This window comes from Pseudorasbora parva, chromosome 20 (assembly GCF_024679245.1).
Source record: "Pseudorasbora parva isolate DD20220531a chromosome 20, ASM2467924v1, whole genome shotgun sequence".
NCBI classification, from domain to species: Eukaryota; Metazoa; Chordata; class Actinopteri; order Cypriniformes; family Gobionidae; genus Pseudorasbora; species Pseudorasbora parva.
The window spans coordinates 42843962-42863659 of NC_090191.1; the positions used below are offsets into that span (position 1 = coordinate 42843962).

At 42.5% G+C, this 19698-nt stretch overlaps 3 protein-coding genes across 3 annotated transcripts in view; all 3 read left to right on the forward strand.

Annotated features, from left to right (window-relative positions):
* The window catches only part of agbl5 (AGBL carboxypeptidase 5), a 114276-nt gene that overhangs the window by 30845 nt on the left and 63733 nt on the right, over positions 1-19698 (forward strand). The gene's annotated exons all lie outside the window — the stretch shown is intronic.
* Positions 155-13443, forward strand: LOC137048862 (flap endonuclease GEN homolog 1). The gene is made up of 14 exons (XM_067427183.1): positions 155-296; positions 1452-1615; positions 2495-2699; positions 3569-3745; positions 4594-4704; positions 4816-4889; positions 5571-5656; positions 7298-7448; positions 8301-8337; positions 8419-8499; positions 8631-8761; positions 9775-9836; positions 10761-10904; positions 12827-13443. Exons 2-14 carry the CDS (start codon positions 1455-1457, stop codon positions 13381-13383), a joined length of 1977 nt encoding a protein of 658 aa, XP_067283284.1. The 5' UTR covers positions 155-296; positions 1452-1454; the 3' UTR covers positions 13384-13443.
* msgn1 (mesogenin 1) lies at positions 17590-19541 on the forward strand. The gene has a single exon (XM_067427410.1). It carries the CDS (start codon positions 17806-17808, stop codon positions 18178-18180), a length of 375 nt encoding a protein of 124 aa, XP_067283511.1. The 5' UTR covers positions 17590-17805; the 3' UTR covers positions 18181-19541.

The window sequence follows — 19698 nt, forward strand, 5'->3', positions numbered from 1 at the left end:
TTTTAATTTCTCTCTATTTCTTATAGTTATTAATCTAATTAGGGAATGGAAGGAAGTTTGTGTTTTTTTATTTTAAAACAATAAAATAATTGTACATTTTAAAACAACATTAAGCAGAGCGTGTGTTTCACCTCCTGACCGCGAGAGGCGCTGATGTGAGTTTAGAGGCTCGAGTCCTCCGACAGGCGCGAGTTCAAATATTCAAACTGAGGCTTTACACAACAAAAACATCTGCAAAACAACTGATTAAACTTATAAACGTCACTCCTTTGTACATCAAGATACATATAACATATGTAAGTAACAATTCCTCATAAACAGTAGCGCTGTGATGTCAGGGTTGATGTTATTTTGTGTTTTGTTCATCTGGATTGTGGGTAACGTTACTATATAATATATATACCGATCAGGTATAACATTACAACCACCGACATTATATTGTGTCGGTCAAACTTTTGCTGACCTATCGAGGCATGGACTCCTCTAGTCCCCTGAAGGTGTGCTGTGGTATCTGGCACCAAGATGTTAGCAGCAGATTCTTTAAGTCCTGTAAGTTGCGAGGATTGGACTTGTTTGTTCAGCTCATCCCACAGATGCTCGATTGGATTGAGATCTGGGGAATCTGGAGGCCGAGTCGACGCCTCAAACTGGTTGTTGTGCTCCTCAAACCATTCCTGAAGCGTTTGTGCTTTGTGTCAGGAGCATTATCCTGCTGGAAGAGCCACAGCCACCAGAATACCGTTTCCATCAAAGGCTGAACATGGTCTCAGCAATGCTTAGGTAGGTGGAGCGTGTCAAAGTAACATCCACATGGATGGAGGACCCAAGGTTTCCCAGCAGAACATTGCCCAAAGCATCACACTGCCTCCGCCGGCTGGCCTTCTTCCCATAGTGCATCCTGGGGCCATGTGTTCCTCAGGTAAGCCACACACACACACACACACCCGGCCATCCACGGGATGTAGAAGAACACGTGATTCCTCAGACCAGGCCACCTTCTTCCATTGATCCGTGGTCCAGTTCTGATGCTCACGTGCCACTGTTGGTGCTTTCGGTGGGGTCAGGGGTCAGAGGTCACCCTATGCCGCCCCATACGCCTCAAACTGAGCTGCTCTGTGTATTCTGACAGCTTTCTATCAGAACCAGCATTAACTTCTGGAGCAGTTTGAGCTCCAGTAGCTCGTCTGTTTGATCGGACCCCACGGGCCAGCCTTCGCTCCCCACGGTCATCAATGAGCCTTGGCCGCCCATGACCCTGTGGCCGGTTCTCCACTGGTCCTTCCTTGGAGCACTTTTGATAGATACTGACCACTGCAGACCGGGAACAGCCCACAAGAGCTTGGACTTTTTGTTCAGCACGTCCCACAGATGCTTGATTGGAATATTATATACTAAATAATAAAATGTTATATATATATGTGTGTGTGTGTGTGTGTGTGTGTCCTCTGAAGGTGATGGGTGTTTCTGAGCTCTGGTCCATCCTGGATCCGGTCCGGCAGTCTGTCCCGCTCTACAGTCTGTCTGGAAAGACCCTCGCTGTGGATCTCAGCCTGTGGGTCTGTGAGGCTCAGCATGTGCAGGGCATGATGGGAAAAGTCACAAAGCCGCATCTCAGGTGAGTGAAGTCACGGTTTGAGTTCAGAGTTGCTCACATAATGTCTCTGGCGTGTATGTATGTGTGTGCGTGTGTGTGTGTGTGTGTGTGTGTGTGCGTGCGTGTGTGTGTGTGTGCGTGTGTGTGTGTGTGTGTGTGTGTGTGTGTGTGTGTAGTGTACTTGTTTATTATATATTGTGGGGACCCACAATGTAATATAAACCTGAGATCTCCAGCCAGCTGTCCCCACAATGTAAATAGATTTATAAAAACACAAAACATTTTTTTGTTGAAAATGTAAAAATGCAGAATGTTTCTTGTGATGGGTAGGTTCAGGGGCAGTGTGTGTGTGTGTGTGTGTGTGTGTGTGTGTGTGATGGGTGGGGTTAGGGGCAGTGTGTGTGTGTGTGTGTGTGTGTGATGGGTAGGGTTAGGGGCAGTGTGTGTGTGTGTGTGTGTGTGTGTGTGTGTGTGTGATGGGTAGGGTTAGGGGCAGTGTGTGTGTGTGTGTGTGTGTGTGTGTGTGATGGGTAGGTTCAGGGGCAGTGTGTGTGTGTGTGTGTGTGTGTGTGTGTGTGTGTGTGTGTGTGTGTGTGTGTGATGGGTGGGGTTAGGGGCAGTGTGTGTGTGTGTGTGTGTGTGTGATGGGTAGGGTTAGGGGCAGTGTGTGTGTGTGTGTGTGTGTGATGGGTAGGGTTAGGGGCAGTGTAGGGGGATAGAAAATACAGTTTGTACAGTATAAAAACCATTACGCCTATGGAGAGTCCCCACAATTCACAAAAATGTGTGTGTGTGTGTGTGTGTGTGTGTGTGTGTGTGTGTGTGTGTGTGTGTGTGTGTGTGTGTGTGTGTGTGTGTGTGTGTGTGTGTGTGTGTGTGTGTGTGTGTGTGTGTGTGCAGGAATCTGTTCTTCCGCGTGTCCTCGCTCACTCTGATGGGTGTGAAGCTGGTGTTCGTGATGGAGGGAGACGCTCCGAAACTCAAAGCCGAGACTATGAGCAAACGCACCGAGATGAGATTCGGCGGTCTGAAGCCCAAGAGCGGCCCGAAACCAGCCGCCGCCAAAAACACCAGCAGAGGCCGATTCAAGGCCGTTCTCAGAGAGGTGTGTGTGTGTGTGTGCACTTCTACAGCTGATTTATGCATTAAAGGAGGAGTTCACTTCAAAAAATGTCCTCACCCCCATCTCATCCAAAATGTTCATGTCATTCTTTCTTCAGTCGAATATACATTTTTTAAAGTAAATCATTCCAGGATGTGTCTCCTCATAAAGGCCTTCAGTGGGAGCCGACGGCTGAAGGTCCAGACGGGTCGTTCTTCTGCCAAGAGGAAGGGCCGACCCAGTGTTAGAACAAACGTGCGAAGACTAAATCAAACGCCTTTACACAAATAATGATAAAACATTGACAGCGGACGATGAGTTATTTGGCACTGCGTCATGTGACCTTTCCAACGTGATGATGTCATACGCCGAGCAGAAGAACGACCCGTCCAGCATTCGAGGTTATAAAAGAATATAAATGTATGATGGTTAGTCTGGATCAGACTCTGTTCCTCTGGATCATCAGAGTCTCTGAAGCTCTTCCTCGTTGATCTGGACCTTCAGCCGTCGGCTCCCACTGAAGGCCTTTATGAGGAGAAAAATCCTGGAATGATTTCCTCAAAAAACGTCATTTCTCTCACAACTGAAGAAAGAAACGCATGAACATCTGGGATGAGATGTAAATTATTAGGAAATGTTAATTTTGAAGTGAACTAATCCTTCACTGCAGGGTTTATAGAGGCTGTCAGGAAACAACTTTTCAGAGCCAAAAGACAAGTGTTTTTCCAGGGTTCCCACTCATCCCGATAAAGTCACAATTCTGAGATATAAAGTCTCAATTACTCTTTTTATTTTTCTATTTAGTAGTGAAAAGGGCTTTAGTAGGAGACAGAGTTTAGTAGCGTAACATCTTGAGCCGCTTTGCTCCCCAGTGTGCGGAGATGTTGGACTGTCTGGGGTTGCCGTGGGTGACGGCGGCCGGTGAGGCTGAGGCCATGTGTTCCTTCCTGGACTCGCAGGGCCTCGTGGACGGATGCATCACTAACGACGGCGACGCTTTCCTGTACGGCGCTCGCACCGTTTACCGGAACTTCAACATCACCACTAAGGTTCCCTCTGAGTTTCGGTTTAACCTCTACGCAGGTCACCTTCGTTCACACACCGCACTAAATGCTCTTCTTTTCTCAGCCATTTTCTCTTGTTTCCAGTCCAAATATCTAACAATTCTTAAATCAAGATGCATTTACTAGATCAGTAAAACGACATATTGATATTTTTTCGTGTTTTGTTGAAAATAAAATCAAAATGAAGTGATTTTTTGCTTAAAACAGGCAAAATGATCTGCCGATGGGGTGAGAAAAATAATCTTAATTCTGTTTGGGACAAAAACAAAAAATAAGATTATTTTTCTCACCCCATCGGCAGATCATTTTGCCTGTTTTAAGCAAAAAATCACTTCATTTTGATTTTATTTTCAACAAAACACGAAAAAATATCAATATGTCGTTTTACTGATCTAGTAAATGCATCTTGATTTAAGAATTGTTAGATATTTGGACTGGAAACAAGAGAAAAAAACTAAATAAGAAGAGCATTTTTTGCAGTGTGTGATGCTCTACTGGGTGGTCGCCCTACTCGCTTAATAAACAAACTCCAGCTGGTCCAAAACACACAAGTTCTTAGACAAAGCAAGTTTATTTATATGGCACATTTCATACACAAAGGCAATTCAAAGTGCTTTACTTAGAAATGAATTAAGAAATAAGAATACCATGTGTAAGAATTAAAAACAGAAACAAGGATAACTAAAACAGTTGTAAATAAAATGGTGATAAGTAGATCCCTATCTGCCTGATTCTAAGTTCGGGTACCCCTATCTGAGATGGATGAGATCTCAGATCTAAACTCAGGAAGTATGACGTGTGTGTGTGTGTGTGTGTGTGTGTGTGTGACGCAGGATCCTCAGGTGGACTGCTATCAGATGTGTGATGTTCAGGCTGAGCTCGGCCTGTCCAGGGAGACTCTGGTGGGTCTGGCGGTTTTCCTGGGCTGCGACTACATCCCGAAGGTACATTTCGGCATACGCAAGCAAATGTATAGTGGAGATGAAGCTGTGAGGTTATATATATATATATGTGTGTGTGTGTGTGTGTGTGTGTGTGTGTTTCTGCTCCTGAAGGGTGTCGCTGGAGTTGGGAAAGAACAAACGCTGAAGCTCATCCACAGTCTGAAAGGACAAACTCTTCTTCAGAAGTACGAAGCAATTTCAATCAATCAAACTCGCCCTACGCATGCTTATTATCCTCACTCATTAAAGGGTTAGTTCAGCCAAAGATTAAATGTCTGTCATTAACTCCTCGCCCTAATGTCGCTCCACACCCGTAAGACCTCCGTTCATCTTCACACACAGTTTAAGATATTTTATATTTAGTCCGAGAGCGTATGCAAGTGTATGCACACTATACTGTCCATGTCCAGAAAGGGAATAAAAACATCATCACAGTAGTCCATATGAGACATCAGTGGGTTAATTAGAGTCTCTTGAAGCATCCAAAATACATTTGGGTCCAAAAATAACAAAAACTACGACTTTATTCAGCATTGGCTTCTCTTCCGCGTTTGTGTTCAATCCTCAAATAAAGATTCAAACCGTTATGAGTCAGTGAATCGATTCATGATTCGGATCGCCAATGTCACGTGATTTCAGCCGTTTGACACGCGATCCGAATCATGAATCGATTCACTGACTCATAACCGTTTGAATCTTTATTTGAGGATTGAACACAAACGCGGAAGAGAAGCCAATGCTGAATAAAGTCGTAGTTTTGTAGTATTTTAATTTACGGTAACCACTGCTCTTTTCCAATCCAGATGCATTTTGGGTAATGTAGTTTTCTCACAGTAATTTGCGTTATTATATTTCCTCTGCTGCAGGTTCGATGAGTGGGCCTTGGACAGATCCGAGAGGTCAGAGGTCGCGGTGAAGAAGGTCACACACTGTCTGGTCTGTCGACACCCTGGTGAGTTTGATCTGATCCGAATATGTTTAGTGTTTATTTATATGGATCCCATTAGCTGAAAGTCTTTACAGTCAACAACAACATTACAATCATCAACGTAGATCAAATATAACAAATACACATTACATACACTCATACATACATAAAATGTGATTTGGATCCATAACAGGAAGAGAAATCAATACAATATGATTTATAATTGCAATAAATCAAAACATTTACGAAACTTCATCAACACACAACACCTTAAGCTACTTTTATTGCGCAGCTGACGAATGTCAATGGCAGCATTACTCCAGATAACTCTAGCTCTAGACTTTAGTCTCTTTAGTGTTTGGATAAGGGCTCATTATAGGACCATTATTTGCCTTTCTGCTGTTATGATAAACTGTTGCCACAGTTACTTTGAAAAAGTAATCTGATTACGCCTTTAAAAAGTAACTTAGTTACTTTACAGATTACTTGATTTTAAAAGTAACTATACACTCAAAAAAATGATCTTCTGATGCTGTTCACTTTATTAAAGTAACTCGTCTTGATTTAACGCCATTATATGAGGTTTCTGGTTCAAATGTAACCGCTTCATGTTATACTAACTTATAACCGTCACTCTCTGACGTAACTTGATGTTTTTATTTTGAGATGATTCAGTCAAGTAACCCAATCCAACAGGACTTCACTTCCCATCATGCTTTGCAAAGGGGCTGAATTTGGAGAGTAAATGTTTAAATAAAGAGCTGCTTTATGCATTTCTAACGAGATGAGAAAATGCAGACTTTTTAAAGTTTAATGTTTCGTTATGTTGGTATTTAAGAGTGTGTGTTATGTGTGTGTTTTTGGACGTTATTGTGGTGAAGAGTAGGGTGTGTGCTCGTGTTGAGGATCTGCTAATATTAATTAAAGTCGTTTTAATAATAAAAACGACGACTTTGAGCAGGCCATGGATGTAACGAAACCATCTAGCCAATGCTATCTTGTAATGTAAAAGGTTTTGTAAATGTTGTAAAAGTTAGCATTTCACTAAATAAAGTTAATAAACAATGTGAATTAAATTCAACATAACCCAATTACGTGGAACCTGCTGACATCAAAAAATACGTAAATCCAATGTGTCATTTTTTTTGAGTGTAAGTCGCGGCCTCAGCACAGAAATGACGACCGTTTTTGCCAACACTCACGTTATTGGAAGTTCATTATTAACAGTAACGTCAACACAGTGTATCTCCTGACATTTACGTTGAAATTAAAAAATATTTCCTGAAAAAATACTCTCCCCCGAGACGCAAGAAAAAAGCAAAAATTATTTTTTACTAAGGAAAATAACTAAAATAGTAACTCCAGTGACTTAATATAAATGACTTTAATCTGATTACTGGTTACTGGAAAAGAGTGGTCAGGTTAGAGTAACGCGTTACGGGCATCACTGGTTATACGACACTCTTCGATTAAAGCATCTTCATTGTCAATGTGTTGTATATCATGGTGCTTAAAGTAACTTATTCTCTGGTTTAAAGTGAGCCATGAAAGAGTAGAATACATCGGATTGGTCTGATCCGATGAGGAATCCCATTGGATGTTATATCATATGTAGCTCTGTTTTTTTGGATATTATATGATATCGAGCTCCGTTTTGTCTTCTAGGCTCGGCTAAATCTCACGAGCGCAGCGGCTGTGTGTTGTGTGAGAGCGAGCGTTTCTGTGTCCCGCAGGACTACGACTCCCAGTGTCCCTGTGATTGGCACCGCGCTGAACACACTCGCCACGCCTCCTCAATCGAAGCCAGCATCAGAAAGTACCGTCAGCACAACACTACACACTCTCCTCCTGAGCAGAAACTACACACCTTCATTACTGGAGTAAAAGTAACAGTACTGCAGGTCAAATATTAAGTGAAAACAGATTTTTACTGGAGTAAAAGTACAGAAGTATTTGTTTTCAAAAGTACTTAAGGATCAAAAGTAAATGTCCTTCTTTATGTCGCCGCATTATTGTATTATAGTTGTCTAAATGCACATTATGCCATCATGGTTTAAGCCAGTCAGTGACGCTCCATCTGACACACTAGCAGACGACTAACTTAAACTCATTTAAATACTTGTAGAAAAGTTACAAAGCTGCTGTCACTTTAAGGCCGAATGCACGGATCCAATACACTGATACACATCTGATATTCTCACACTGTTCACCTTCACTGAAGACAGAATCAACTTTGTTTATGTGAATCCTCCACTAAATGAGCATTTGGACATCCGTCTTCTTCCATTTTGCTCTAAACTATAAATCAGTGTTTAATAAATGCTGTGAAATCATTGAACTCCACGAGACTCTACAAGAGTGATTCCTGAAAGGCTTTCTGCAAAAACCCAAACACCTTTAAAAGAAGAAAAAAATCATCACTGACTTTCAAAGCTGCGACAGAAACGACTTTCCACTTCGAGGACCTTGATAGAAATGTAGTGGAGTAAAGAGGACGATATTTGTCTTTCAGATGGAGTGAAGTTAAAGTCATAAGATTACAGAAAAAATAATACTCCAGTAAAGCACAGAGACTCAAACAGTGAACTTCAGTACAGGACTCGAGTAAATGAGCTGAGTTATTGTCCCGCTCTGGCTAAGAGTGTGTTCTCTGTGATCATGTTGACAGGAAGACGCTGGCGTGTGAGCAGTTCCCGTTTACAGAAGTGAGTCCTGCGTTGTGTGTTATTATGGTCTGCTTTTGTTCAGATCGTCAGGGTGTGTGTGTGTGTTTACTGACATTTCAGATCATCAGTGAGTTCTTGCTGACGAAGGACAAACCTGTGCAGCCCTTTCGGAGGAGGAGACCCAACCTGCCGCGAATGCAGGTACAGACTGTGGGTGTGTGTGTGTGTGTGTGTGTGTATGTGTCTGTGTGTGTGTGTGTGTGTGTGTGTGTGTGTGTGTATGTGTGTATGTGTCTGTGTGTGAGACTGACGGACGCTGCTTGAATCCGCAGACATTTGCTCTGGAGAAGATGGACTGGCCCAAACACTACAGCAGTGAGAAGCTTCTGGTGCTCATGACCTACAGCGAACTCATCAACCGGAAGAGCGGCAGAGACTCTCACACACAGATGCAGCCCTTGAGGTGTGTGTGTGTGTGTGTGTGTGTGTGTGTGTGTGTGTGTGTGTGTGTGTGTGTGTGTGTGTGTGTGTGTGTGTGTGTGTGTGTGTGTGTGTGTGTGTGTGTGTGTGTGTGTGTGTGTGTGTGTGTGTGTGTGTGTGTGTGTGTGTGTGTGTGTGTGTGTGTGTGTGTGTGTGTGTGTGTGTGTGTGTGTGTGTACGTACGTGAGTGTGTGTATGAGTACGTGAGTGTGTGTGAGTATGTTAGTGTGTGTGAGTATGTTAGTGTGTGTGAGTACGTTAGTGTGTGTGTGTGTGTGAGTGTGTAAGTGCGTGAGTGAGTGAGTACATGTGTGTGAGTATGTGAGTATTTGTGAGTGTGTGTGTGTGTGTGAGTGTGTGCAAGTACTTCAGTGTGTGTGAGTACTTGAGTGTGTGTGAGTACATATGTGAGTGTATATGAGTGTGTGTGTGAGTACATGAGTGTGCGAGTACTTGAGTGTGTGCGAGAATGTGAGTGATTGAGTGTGTGTGAGTATGTGAGTTTGTGTGTGAGTACATAAGTGTGTATGTGTATGAGTACATGTGTGTGAGTACGTACATGTGTGTTTGTGAGTACATGAGTGTGAGAGTACATATGTGAGTGTGTGTGTGTGTGTGCGAGGACTTGAGTGTGTGTGAGTATGTGAGTTTGTATGAGTACCTGAGTGTGTGAGTACGTAAGTATGTGTGTGTACGTGAGTGTGTGCGAGTACGTGAGTATGTGTGTGTGTGTGCGTATGTGCGAGTGCGTGTGTGATTACGCGAGTGCGTGTGTGTATGCATGTGTGCGAGTGCGTGTGTGTGTGAGTTAGAGGTAGAGTTAGTGTAAAGGGAGAGAAAATACAGTTTGTACAGCCATTACATCATAATTGTGTGTGTTAATCTGTAAACATGCTTTTTCTATATATTTGTATCGCTCTTGACCTGCATTTAAAGTGTTCTTATTGCTGTTAAATGTGTTTCGTCTGTTTCTATTAATATCTTTCTCCCCAACAGAATATATAAACCGCGTGTGAAGAACGGCGTCTCCTGCTTCGAGGTCATCTGGAGGAAACCAGGTGAAGGAAACCATCGATTATACTGGAAATGTGTGTGCGTGTGTTTGGCCTGCGTCCTGTCACACTCCTGAATGTGGTGTGTGTGACGGCTTGTTAGTGTCTTGTTGTGAGGTCAGATCAGGAGGGGTCGGGGGTCACAGGTGACGAAACAAATGTATCACCGTTAGGTGCTAAAAGAGCTTCCTCCAGACACCCTCACACACACACACACACACACACACACACACACACACACACAGCTCTGACAGCCACACTCGTAAAGTGTTTATTATATCTTTAAAGAGGCTTTACTCGTGTAGGATCAGAAGTGATTCCTGAGCAAATGGAAGTGGTTTAAATGTAATAACAGGGTCGGGAAACTAGTGAAACATTTTAAAATCACATTTATGTTGAATACACATTCTTCAAGGTTTGCTTTAAATATTTTATAGGCTAAAATGCTGCAGGTTTTTAATGCTTGGAGACATGACCTCCATTCATCTTCATGATTGATTCGGATCGCGTGTCAAACGGCTGAAATCACGAGACATTGGCGATCCGAATCATGAATTGATTCGCTGACTCATAACCGTTTGAATCTTTATTTGAGGATTGAACACAAACGCGGAAGAGAAGCCAATGCTGAATAAAGTCGTAGTTTTTGTTATTTTTGGACCCAAATGTATTTTGGATGCTTCAAGAGACTCTAATTAACCCACTGATGTCTCATATGGACTACTGTGATGATGTTTTTATTCCCTTTCTGGACATGGACAGTATAGTGTGCATACACTTGCATTCGCTCTCGGACTAAATATAAAATATCTTAAACTGTGTGTGAAGATGAACGGAGGTCTTACGGGTGTGGAGCGACATTAGGGAGAGGAGTTAATGACAGACATTTCATTTTTGGCTGAACTAACCCTTTAATCCGTCTTATGACAGATCATTATGTGTTTCCTGACGGATGTGAGGAGCAGACGGAGGTGCGGACCGTGGAGGAAGAGTCTCTCTTCAGCCTGGCTTTTCCCGGGATCGTGCAGGACTTCCATCGGGAGAAAGCCGGAGCTCAGGAGAACAAAACCAAGAGTACGTACAAACTAGGGCTGTGCAATATATCGTATATATCGTAATATGCATATCGCAACGGCACGCAATATCTGAATGATTTTAGTAGTTTCAACATTGTGAAAAGTGTCCATTTTAGGTCGACGTATATAGCAGAGAATAGACTGGCCACACCACTGTTACTTTCTTGATGTTAAAAAGAGTTATTAAACGCAATAATTTATGAAAAACAATAACTTTCAGTCTCACGCTGTCTGACACACACACACACACACACCGAAACGTGAACAATGTGTGACATAAAACACCGCTGGTCACTTTCAGAAGTTGTAGCGGTGCTTTCTTTTCCCAGAAAGAATGTGAAACACAAATGGTTTAATTCTCAGTTTTTAAATATTATTATTTAAATAGATTTTACACACTAATAGCAATATCGTAACGTATATCGAATATTGCATTATTTAACGAGATATTGCACATCGCATTTTTCTTCAATATCACACAGCCCTAGTTCAAACGGGATCAGATCCTGTGAAGGTCGAGCGGGAACAGGTGACAAAGTGCTGGAGCTTTTCCTGTTGGAGAACGGGATCAAAGAGCGTCCCGACAGCTCTCTCACACACACACACACGCAGACGCTTTGATTACCGCCAGGTGTCGCACAGTAGTCGCCGGTCACACGTCCTCCTGAACCACATCAAACTGGAAATAAATCATACAAATAAATCCACCCTTAACAGCATGATTTAAAAAAAGCAGAACGCCGATGACACGACTGAACGGCATAACGAACTGACTAAACATTAACTAAAATTACCACGAAAGCTAAAAATATCACAATAAATCTAAATATTAATAAAAACGTTCTGTGGTGTTTTTAAAACATTTACATTCATTTAAATAAAATAAATGTTAACAGATGTTATATACACTGCACAAAATGCTTTTCTTAGTATTTTTGTCTTCTTTCTAGTCTAAATATCTAAAAATTCTTAAAACAAGGAGTATTTACTTAGGGGCAGTGTGTGTGTGTGTGTGTGTGTGTGTGTGTGTGTGTGTGTGTGTGTGATGGGTAGGTTTAGGGGCAGTGTGTGTGTGTGTGTGTGTGTGTGTGTGTGTGTGTGTGTGTGTGTGTGTGTGTGTGTGTGTGTGTGTGTGTGATGGGTAGGTTTAGGGGCAGTGTAAGGGGATAGGAAATACAGTTTGTACAGTATAAAAACCATTACGCCTATGGAATGTCCCCATAAAACATAATGTGTGTGTGTGTGTGTGTGTGTGTGTGTGTGATAGGTAGGTTTAGGGGCAGTGTGTGTGTGTGTGTGTGTGTGTGTGTGTGTGTGTGTGTGTGTGATGGGTAGGTTTAGGGGCAGTGTGTGCGTGTGTGTGTGTGTGTGATGGGTAGGTTTAGGGGCAGTGTAAGGGGATAGGAAATACAGTTTGTACAGTATAAAAACCATTACGCCTATGGAATGTCCCCATAAAACATAATGTGTGTGTGTGTGTGTGTGTGTGTGTGTGTGTGTGTGATGGGTAGGTTTAGGGGCAGTGTGTGTGTGTGTGTGTGTGTGTGTGTGTGTGTGTGTGTGTGTGATGGGTAGGTTTAGGGGCAGTGTGTGCGTGTGTGTGTGTGTGTGTGTGTGTGTGTGTGTGATGGGTAGGTTTAGGGGCAGTGTGTGTGTGTGTGTGTGTGTGTGTGTGTGTGTGATGGGTAGGTTTAGGGGCAGTGTGTGCGTGTGTGTGTGTGTGTGTGTGTGTGTGTGTGTGTGATGGGTAGGTTTAGGGGCAGTGTGTGTGTGTGTGTGTGTGTGTGTGTGTGTGTGTGTGAGATGGGTAGGTTTAGGGGCAGTGTAAGGGGATAGGAAATACAGTTTGTACAGTATAAAAACCATTACGCCTATGGAATGTCCCCATAAAACATAATGTGTGTGTGTGTGTGTGTGCAGAAAAGAAGCTGAGAGCGAAGAAAGAGAAGCCGGCCGATTCCCAGGATGCCGTGTCGGATCTGTTCGCTCAGATGTCTCTCCAGAAGGAAGCGGATCGCGGATCAGAGCCCGAATCCTCTGGGATCTCATCCCGCCGCTCTCCTCCGTCCCAGAATTCCCTCTCGGCGTCCGCTCTGATTGGCCAGCTGCAGCTCAGCAGCATAGACTGGGATTCTTCCTCCTTCACGGCCTCTCCTTCCCAGGAAACCTCAGCTCGATCTCGTAAAGAGCGTCCGAATATTCCCGAGCCCATCCCATCATTCCCATCTAAAGCGCCAGCTACGGAAACCACAACATCTGCAAACATCTGGGACAGCGACGAGGCGAACCGGCACGGATCGCAGAAGGCCAAACCCAGCCAGAAATCATCCCAAGGTGAGCAGATGAGGATCATTCCCGGGAAAACCCCTGAAAAAGCCCAGGGGCATTATGGGAAGGCGGAGGACGAGGATTCGGACGCTTCGGTGGACAGTCCTCTCCCGCTGGCCGAGAGGCTGAAGATGAGGTTTGCGAAGTGAGCGATAAAGAGAGAGGAATGTTTGACTTTTAAATGTGTGAATAAATGAGTGTTTTATGCAGTGTGTGTGTGTGTGTGTGTTATCACAGCATGGGCGTTAGAATCATTGTGTGTGTGTATAAATTGGACCCACTCACTTTTATCGTCTCTAATTCAACACACACTGCAAAAAATGCTCTTCTTCCTCAGTATTTTTGTCTTGTTTCTAGTCCAAACATCTAAATATTCTTAAAACAAGAATTATTTACTAGACAAGCAAAAGTAATTGTCTTGTTTTGGGAAAAATAACTCAAAATGAAGAGAGTTTTTGCTTAAAATAAGATAAATAATCTGCCAATGGGGTGAGAAAAATAATCTTAATTCAAACAGAAAACAAGATTATTTTGCAAAGTGAGCGATGAAGCACAATCTGAGAGTAATGTTTGACTTTTAAATGTGTGAATAAATGAGTGTTTTATGCAGTGTGTGTGTGTTATCACAGCTATCAGTCATCTTCATTTCTATCGCTCTTCTCCAGCGCCGATTGTGTCAGAGCAGCTTCAGTGTTAAACAGGACAATACTGCAGCAGAATTAGATTGGGCTGTACAGTCGTTCTGGAGAAGAACAGTGATGTTATCAGCTTATTTTAATTTATCATAGAGAGACAATGTTGGCAGATCAGTATTAGAGTTTATAGAATCAAATCAGACCTAATTAATTAATTAGTTTTATCTGTATATTTATCGCAGTGTTGTAGTCGAGACCGAGACCAGAGAGAGTCGGCGCAATCATAGAGTTGTTTACATAGATCCCTCATTCGACCGATCCGCGCAAGCGCTAATGAGGAATAGATATATATACACAGACACACCTAAAACAGCAAACTCTGAGCTGAGCGCATCCCAGATACACACACACACACACACACACACACACAGCACAGGCCAAACGTTTGGACACATCACTATCTGTAATGTTTTTGACAGAAGTTTCTTCTGCTCATCAAGCCGGCATTTATTTGATCAAAAATACAGAAACATTTTTTTAATATTGTGATATATTATTACAATTACAATTTTATACAGTTATTACAATTTAAAATATATTTTTTTTCAGTGTATTCTCCTTTAAATGCTGATGTATTTGTGTGGTCAGAGCTGAATGTTCAGGATGGTTCCTCCAGTCTTCAGTGATCATGATCCTTCAGAAATCATTCTCAGATGAGGATTCATTACGAGTGCTGGACACAGAGCTGATGATTAATATATCTGAGGAAGAAAAGGCTCAAAAGAACTGCATTTATACAAAATTAAAACATATTTTCAAATAATATAAATCTCCTTTACTATCTTTTTTTATTAATTTAACACATCCTTACTGAATAAAATTATTGATTTATTTCAAAAAAAGAAAGAAACAAAATGGCTGACCCCAAACGACCAGTAGAGTCTATCGCTGTTACAAAAGATTTCTATTTTTAAAACATTTGCTTCTTTTTTCTTTCTTTTTTTTACTTTTTATTCATCAAAGTATCCTAAAAAAGTATCTCAGGTTATGAGCATTTATTAATCATCAGCTCTGTGTCCAGCACTCGTAATGAATCCTCATCTGAGAATGATTTCTGAAGGATCATGATCACTGAAGACTGGAGGAACCATCCTGAACATTCAGCTCTGAGCACACAAATAAATCAGCATTTAAAGGAGAATACACTACATTTTAAATTGTAATAATATATCACAATATTACATTTGTTTCTGATCAAATAAATGCAGGCTTGATGAGCAGAAGAAACTTCTTTCACAAACATTACAGATAGTGATGTGTCCAAACGTTTGTGTGTATCTATGATAGCGCCGATCTTCGACGGCAGTAATAGCGGATGGGAACACTAGATGAGATTCGTCTGATATGAGGTAAAAAAATAACAATTACTGTTGTGTTTCTGGCAGAAAATGATCAGTTCGTGTCTTAAAGCGGCGGTTCTGTGTTTTTTCTAGGCTTGGTTGTGTTTATGGGGCGCAGTATATCATGTCTTAATACTTCTTCTTTTTTTTAATCGCTGTATTTTTCTTCTATCCTCCCTTTATTCCACACCGCTGTCTGTGCTTTGGACGGCTCATCTGCTTCCTGCTTCCTGAAGCCCCTCCCTCTGATGAACACAATGGTCTTAGATTGGTCAGATGGCCAAATGTAGTTTCCTGTATTTTGATTGGCTGAAGCACAGGTTAAGGCCACGCCCCTTCCCATTACGGGCAGAAGTCACATCTGCGGAGACTAGCGAGGGTTTATGATGTCACCAACCCAGGAAGAAGCTCGTTGTAGTCCAAACCGGCCATTTTTGTAGGCAATAAACTGCCGTAACTTTAAAAGACAATATCTCCGTTTGCAGTGAACTTACAGCGCTGTGACTTTGCAGAGACTGTTAATGCTCAAGCAGCGACATTACACACTAACTAAAGTTACACAAGTCACATCAGACACTCCTTTAATGAAAATGACATCTAACTTTAGTCCAGTAAAAAAAAAATCTGAGAGAGAGGACCCACCCACTTTTTATTTGCTTCCGACGCCCGTGTATCACAGTAAGTCCAGAAAGTGTGTAAGAGTAAAGCGCCTCTTCTGGATGACATCAGGGCAGAAGTCACAGTCTGCTCCTAATAAGGGCATCAACGCCTGGGGCTTCCTGTCAGACCCTGATCCTGAGTGACAGGTGTCACACCTCCCCAGACATGAAAGATCGACAGCTGCGACACACACACACACACACACACTGGCTTACACACACGTTAAACATCAGCGTGCAGCTTTAAAACACTTAATTTGAGGGGATTTAGGAATCAGTCAAAAATTATTGATAATTACTTTAACTTTTGTCTCTCTCGCTGCTTTTAAGAGTGATGGACATATGTGGCACATCCTCCAAAAAAACATTTAATTAAATAATGTGTGTGTGTGTGTGTGTGTGTGTGTGTGTGTGTGTGCCAAATGTCCCCACAATGTAAATGGATTCATAAACATACTAAATTAATGTTTTTGTGAAAATGTTAAAATGCAGAATGTTTCCTTTGATGGGTAGGGTTAGGGGCAGAAGAAGTGTGTGTGTGTGTGTGTGTGTGTGTGTGTGTGTGTGTGTGTGTGTGTGTGTGTGTGTGTGTGATGGGTAGGTTTAGGGGCAGTGTGTGTCTGTGTAGGTTTAGGGGCAGTGTAAGGGGATAGTAAGTACGGTTTGTACAGTATAAAAAACATCATGCCTATGGAATGTCCCCACAATTCACAAAAGCAAACGTGTGTGTGTGTGTGATGGGTAGGTTTAGGGGCAGTGAGTGTGTGTGATGGGTAGGTTTAGGGGCAGTGAGTGTGTGTGATGGGTAGGTTTAGGGGCAGTGAGTGTGTGTGATGGGTAGGTTTAGGGGCAGTGAGTGTGTGTGATGGGTAGGTTTAGGGGCAGTGAGTGTGTGTGATGGGTAGGTTTAGGGGCAGTAAATGGACTGCATTTATATAGCGCTTTTATCCAAAGCGCTTTACATTTTTGCCTCACATTCACCCATTCATACACCGACGGCGGTGTCAGCCATGTAAGGCGCCATCCAGCTCGTTGGGAGCAGCTGGGGTTAGGAGTCTCGCTCATGGACACTTCGACACTTGGTCAGGTGGAACCGGGGATTGAACCACCAACCTTCTGGTTTGTAGACAACCTACATGAACCACTGAGCCACTGCCGCCCCGTGTGTGATGGGTAGGTTTAGGGGCAGTGTGTGTGTGATGGGTAGGTTTAGGGGCAGTGTGTGTGTGTGATGGGTAGGTTTAGGGGCAGTGTGTGTTTGTGATGGGTAGGTTTAGGGGCAGTGTGTGTGTGTGATGGGTAGGTTTAGGGGCAGTGTGTGTGTGATGGGTAGGGTTAGGGGCAGTGTGTGTGTGAAGGGTAGGGTTAGGGGCAGTGTGTGTGTGAAGGGTAGGGTTAGGGGCAGTGTGTGTGTGATGGGTAGGTTTAGGGGCAGTGTGTGTGTGTGATGGTTTAGGGGCATAGAATGTACAGTTTGTATGGTGTAAAATCCATTCCGCTTATGGAAATTCCTCACAATTTACAAAAACACAACGTGTGAGTGTGTGTCTGTGTTTGTTGGTGATTTAAGGTGTGTGTGTATATGTGTGTGTGAGAGTGTGTGTGTGTGTGTGTGTGTTTCTCTGGGCTTTTGTGCTCGTCTGATCGCATCACTCCGCTAAACGTCGTCGTGTCCACTTAAAGGCTCATTTCCCACAAAAGGGAATCTAATTATTTTCTTTTCACACATTATCCCGACATCGCCTTATTCGCACCCGGGTGACAAGTGCGCGTCCGGCTTCTGCGCATGCGCACGTCTCTCTTTGAACCTCGCGCTCGTAAAGTTCTGGGCTATAAAAGCGACGCTTTGCCGCACGGGTGAGATGAGATGAGATGAGATGATCGAGGAAATGGCGCAGATCGATGTCGATTCGTACACGGCCAAAGTTTTGTCCCAGTGGGAGTGGAGCAGCGGAGAGGACCAGGCGTGCGCGTCCTCGTCCTCCGTGTGCTCGTCGCCGGACGCGCGCTCCAGCAGCGGAGGCGAGCTCAAGCCCAAAGCGAAGATGAGCGTGAAGAGGAGGATGAAGGCGAGCGAGCGGGAGAAGCTGCGCATGCGCAGTCTGGCGGAGGCGCTGCATCAGCTCCGAGATTACCTGCCGCCGGTGTATAGCAGGAGAGGGCAGCCGCTAACCAAAATTCAGACCCTAAAATACACCATCCAATATATCAAAGAGCTCTCCAACATCCTCGACCAGCAGGACCAGATGTGATGGAGCATCGGAAAACATCACCTTAACCACTATAAAGGACCGTCTGTGCAATGGAAAGACTCTACGGATGTTAAAAGCTCTTCGTGGACGATCCCGAAACTCTCACTTTTCACTATCAAGAGAAAATAATCATCTTTATGATGTGATGGACGTTATCTTAAAGGGACAGTGCACCCCCCCCCCCAAAAAAATCGGGCATTTTGTGTTAATAACGTGCTATATGATTATAATGCTGTTTTATTGAGCGTAGTCTAAACGTTGAGAGAAAACGTTTCCAGTACTACTTCTTAAAGGAACAGTGCATCCAAAAAGCTGGCATTTTGAGGACTCTAGCTTTTTTGTCAAGTGTTAATAACACGCTATATGATTATAATGCTGATTTACTTGAATGTCATCCAAACGTTGAGAAAACGTTTCCTAAACATCCTCTTAAAGGGACAGTACATCCAAAAAATCTGGCGTTTTGAGGACTGTTTAGTTTTTTTGTCAAGTGTTATTAACGTGCTATATGATTATAATGCTCATTTACTTCAACATCATCTAAACGTTGAGAAAACGTCTCCAGAACTTCCTCTCAAAGGGACAGTTCACCCAAAAAAATCTGTCATTTACGCTTCCTCAAGATGTTTCTGTATGAATTTTCGTTATTTTGCGGAACACAAAGATATTTTGAGGGATGTTTGGTTGTGGTGGTGCACCATTTATCAACTGTTATAATGTTTTATTTGAACGTTCTCTTAACGTGGAGAGAAAACATTTTCAGAACTTTTGATGCGATGGGCGTTCTCTTAAAGGGACAGTGCACCCAAAAAATCTGCCATTTTGAGGAGTTTCGTTGTGGTTCACCATTTGTCAAGTGTTAACATGCTATTTTATTTTAATGATGTTTTACTTGAACCTTGTCTTAATTTTGAGAGAGAACGTTTTCAGAACTTCATTATGAAGTGATGGCCGTTCTCTTAAAGGGACAGTACACCAAAATAATTCTGTCATTTTCGCTTCCTCAAATTGTTTCTGTATTCTGTTTGGTTGTGGTGCACCATTTATCAAGTGTTATAATGATGTTTTACTTAAACGTTCTCTTAACGTTGAGAGAAAATGTTCCGAGAACATCCTTATGATGTTATTTGTACTTAACCTTCTTGGTATATATTAAAAACAAAAGTTCAAGGAATTTGAGCAAAAGGTTAAGAGAATGTTGTACTAATGTTATTGTAACATTTAAACAACGCTTTTATAATATTGAATCTTTATTTTTACAGCTGATTTTGATTTTAGGACTGCTGTTGTACATATGTTTATTTTTCTGTTTGTTTGTTTGTCCACTCTCATGTTTTCCTGATGTAAATATTTCTTTCTGATTCTTGAGTGGAGTGTCACTATCTAATATTAAGAGTGTCTTTTAAAGGAAAAAAAATTAAATAGGCGAAAATAAACCACTTGTTCGTGTTGATGTAAGCAGTTTTTTTGTATGTTATGCTTAGATACGAGTAGATTTGACATAAAAACATGACTTTT

Bases quoted from the DNA above. Each gene is read 5' to 3' on its own strand.
- msgn1 (XM_067427410.1), top strand. From the start codon at position 17,806: ATGATCGAGGAAATGGCGCAGATCGATGTCGATTCGTACACGGCCAAA.
- LOC137048862 (XM_067427183.1), top strand. From the start codon at position 1,455: ATGGGTGTTTCTGAGCTCTGGTCCATCCTGGATCCGGTCCGGCAGTCT. The intron at 5,657-7,297 runs GTGAGTTTGATC...TTTGTCTTCTAG, and splicing joins TCTGGTCTGTCGACACCCTG to GCTCGGCTAAATCTCACGAG. The intron at 9,837-10,760 runs GTGAAGGAAACC...GTCTTATGACAG, and splicing joins GGTCATCTGGAGGAAACCAG to ATCATTATGTGTTTCCTGAC.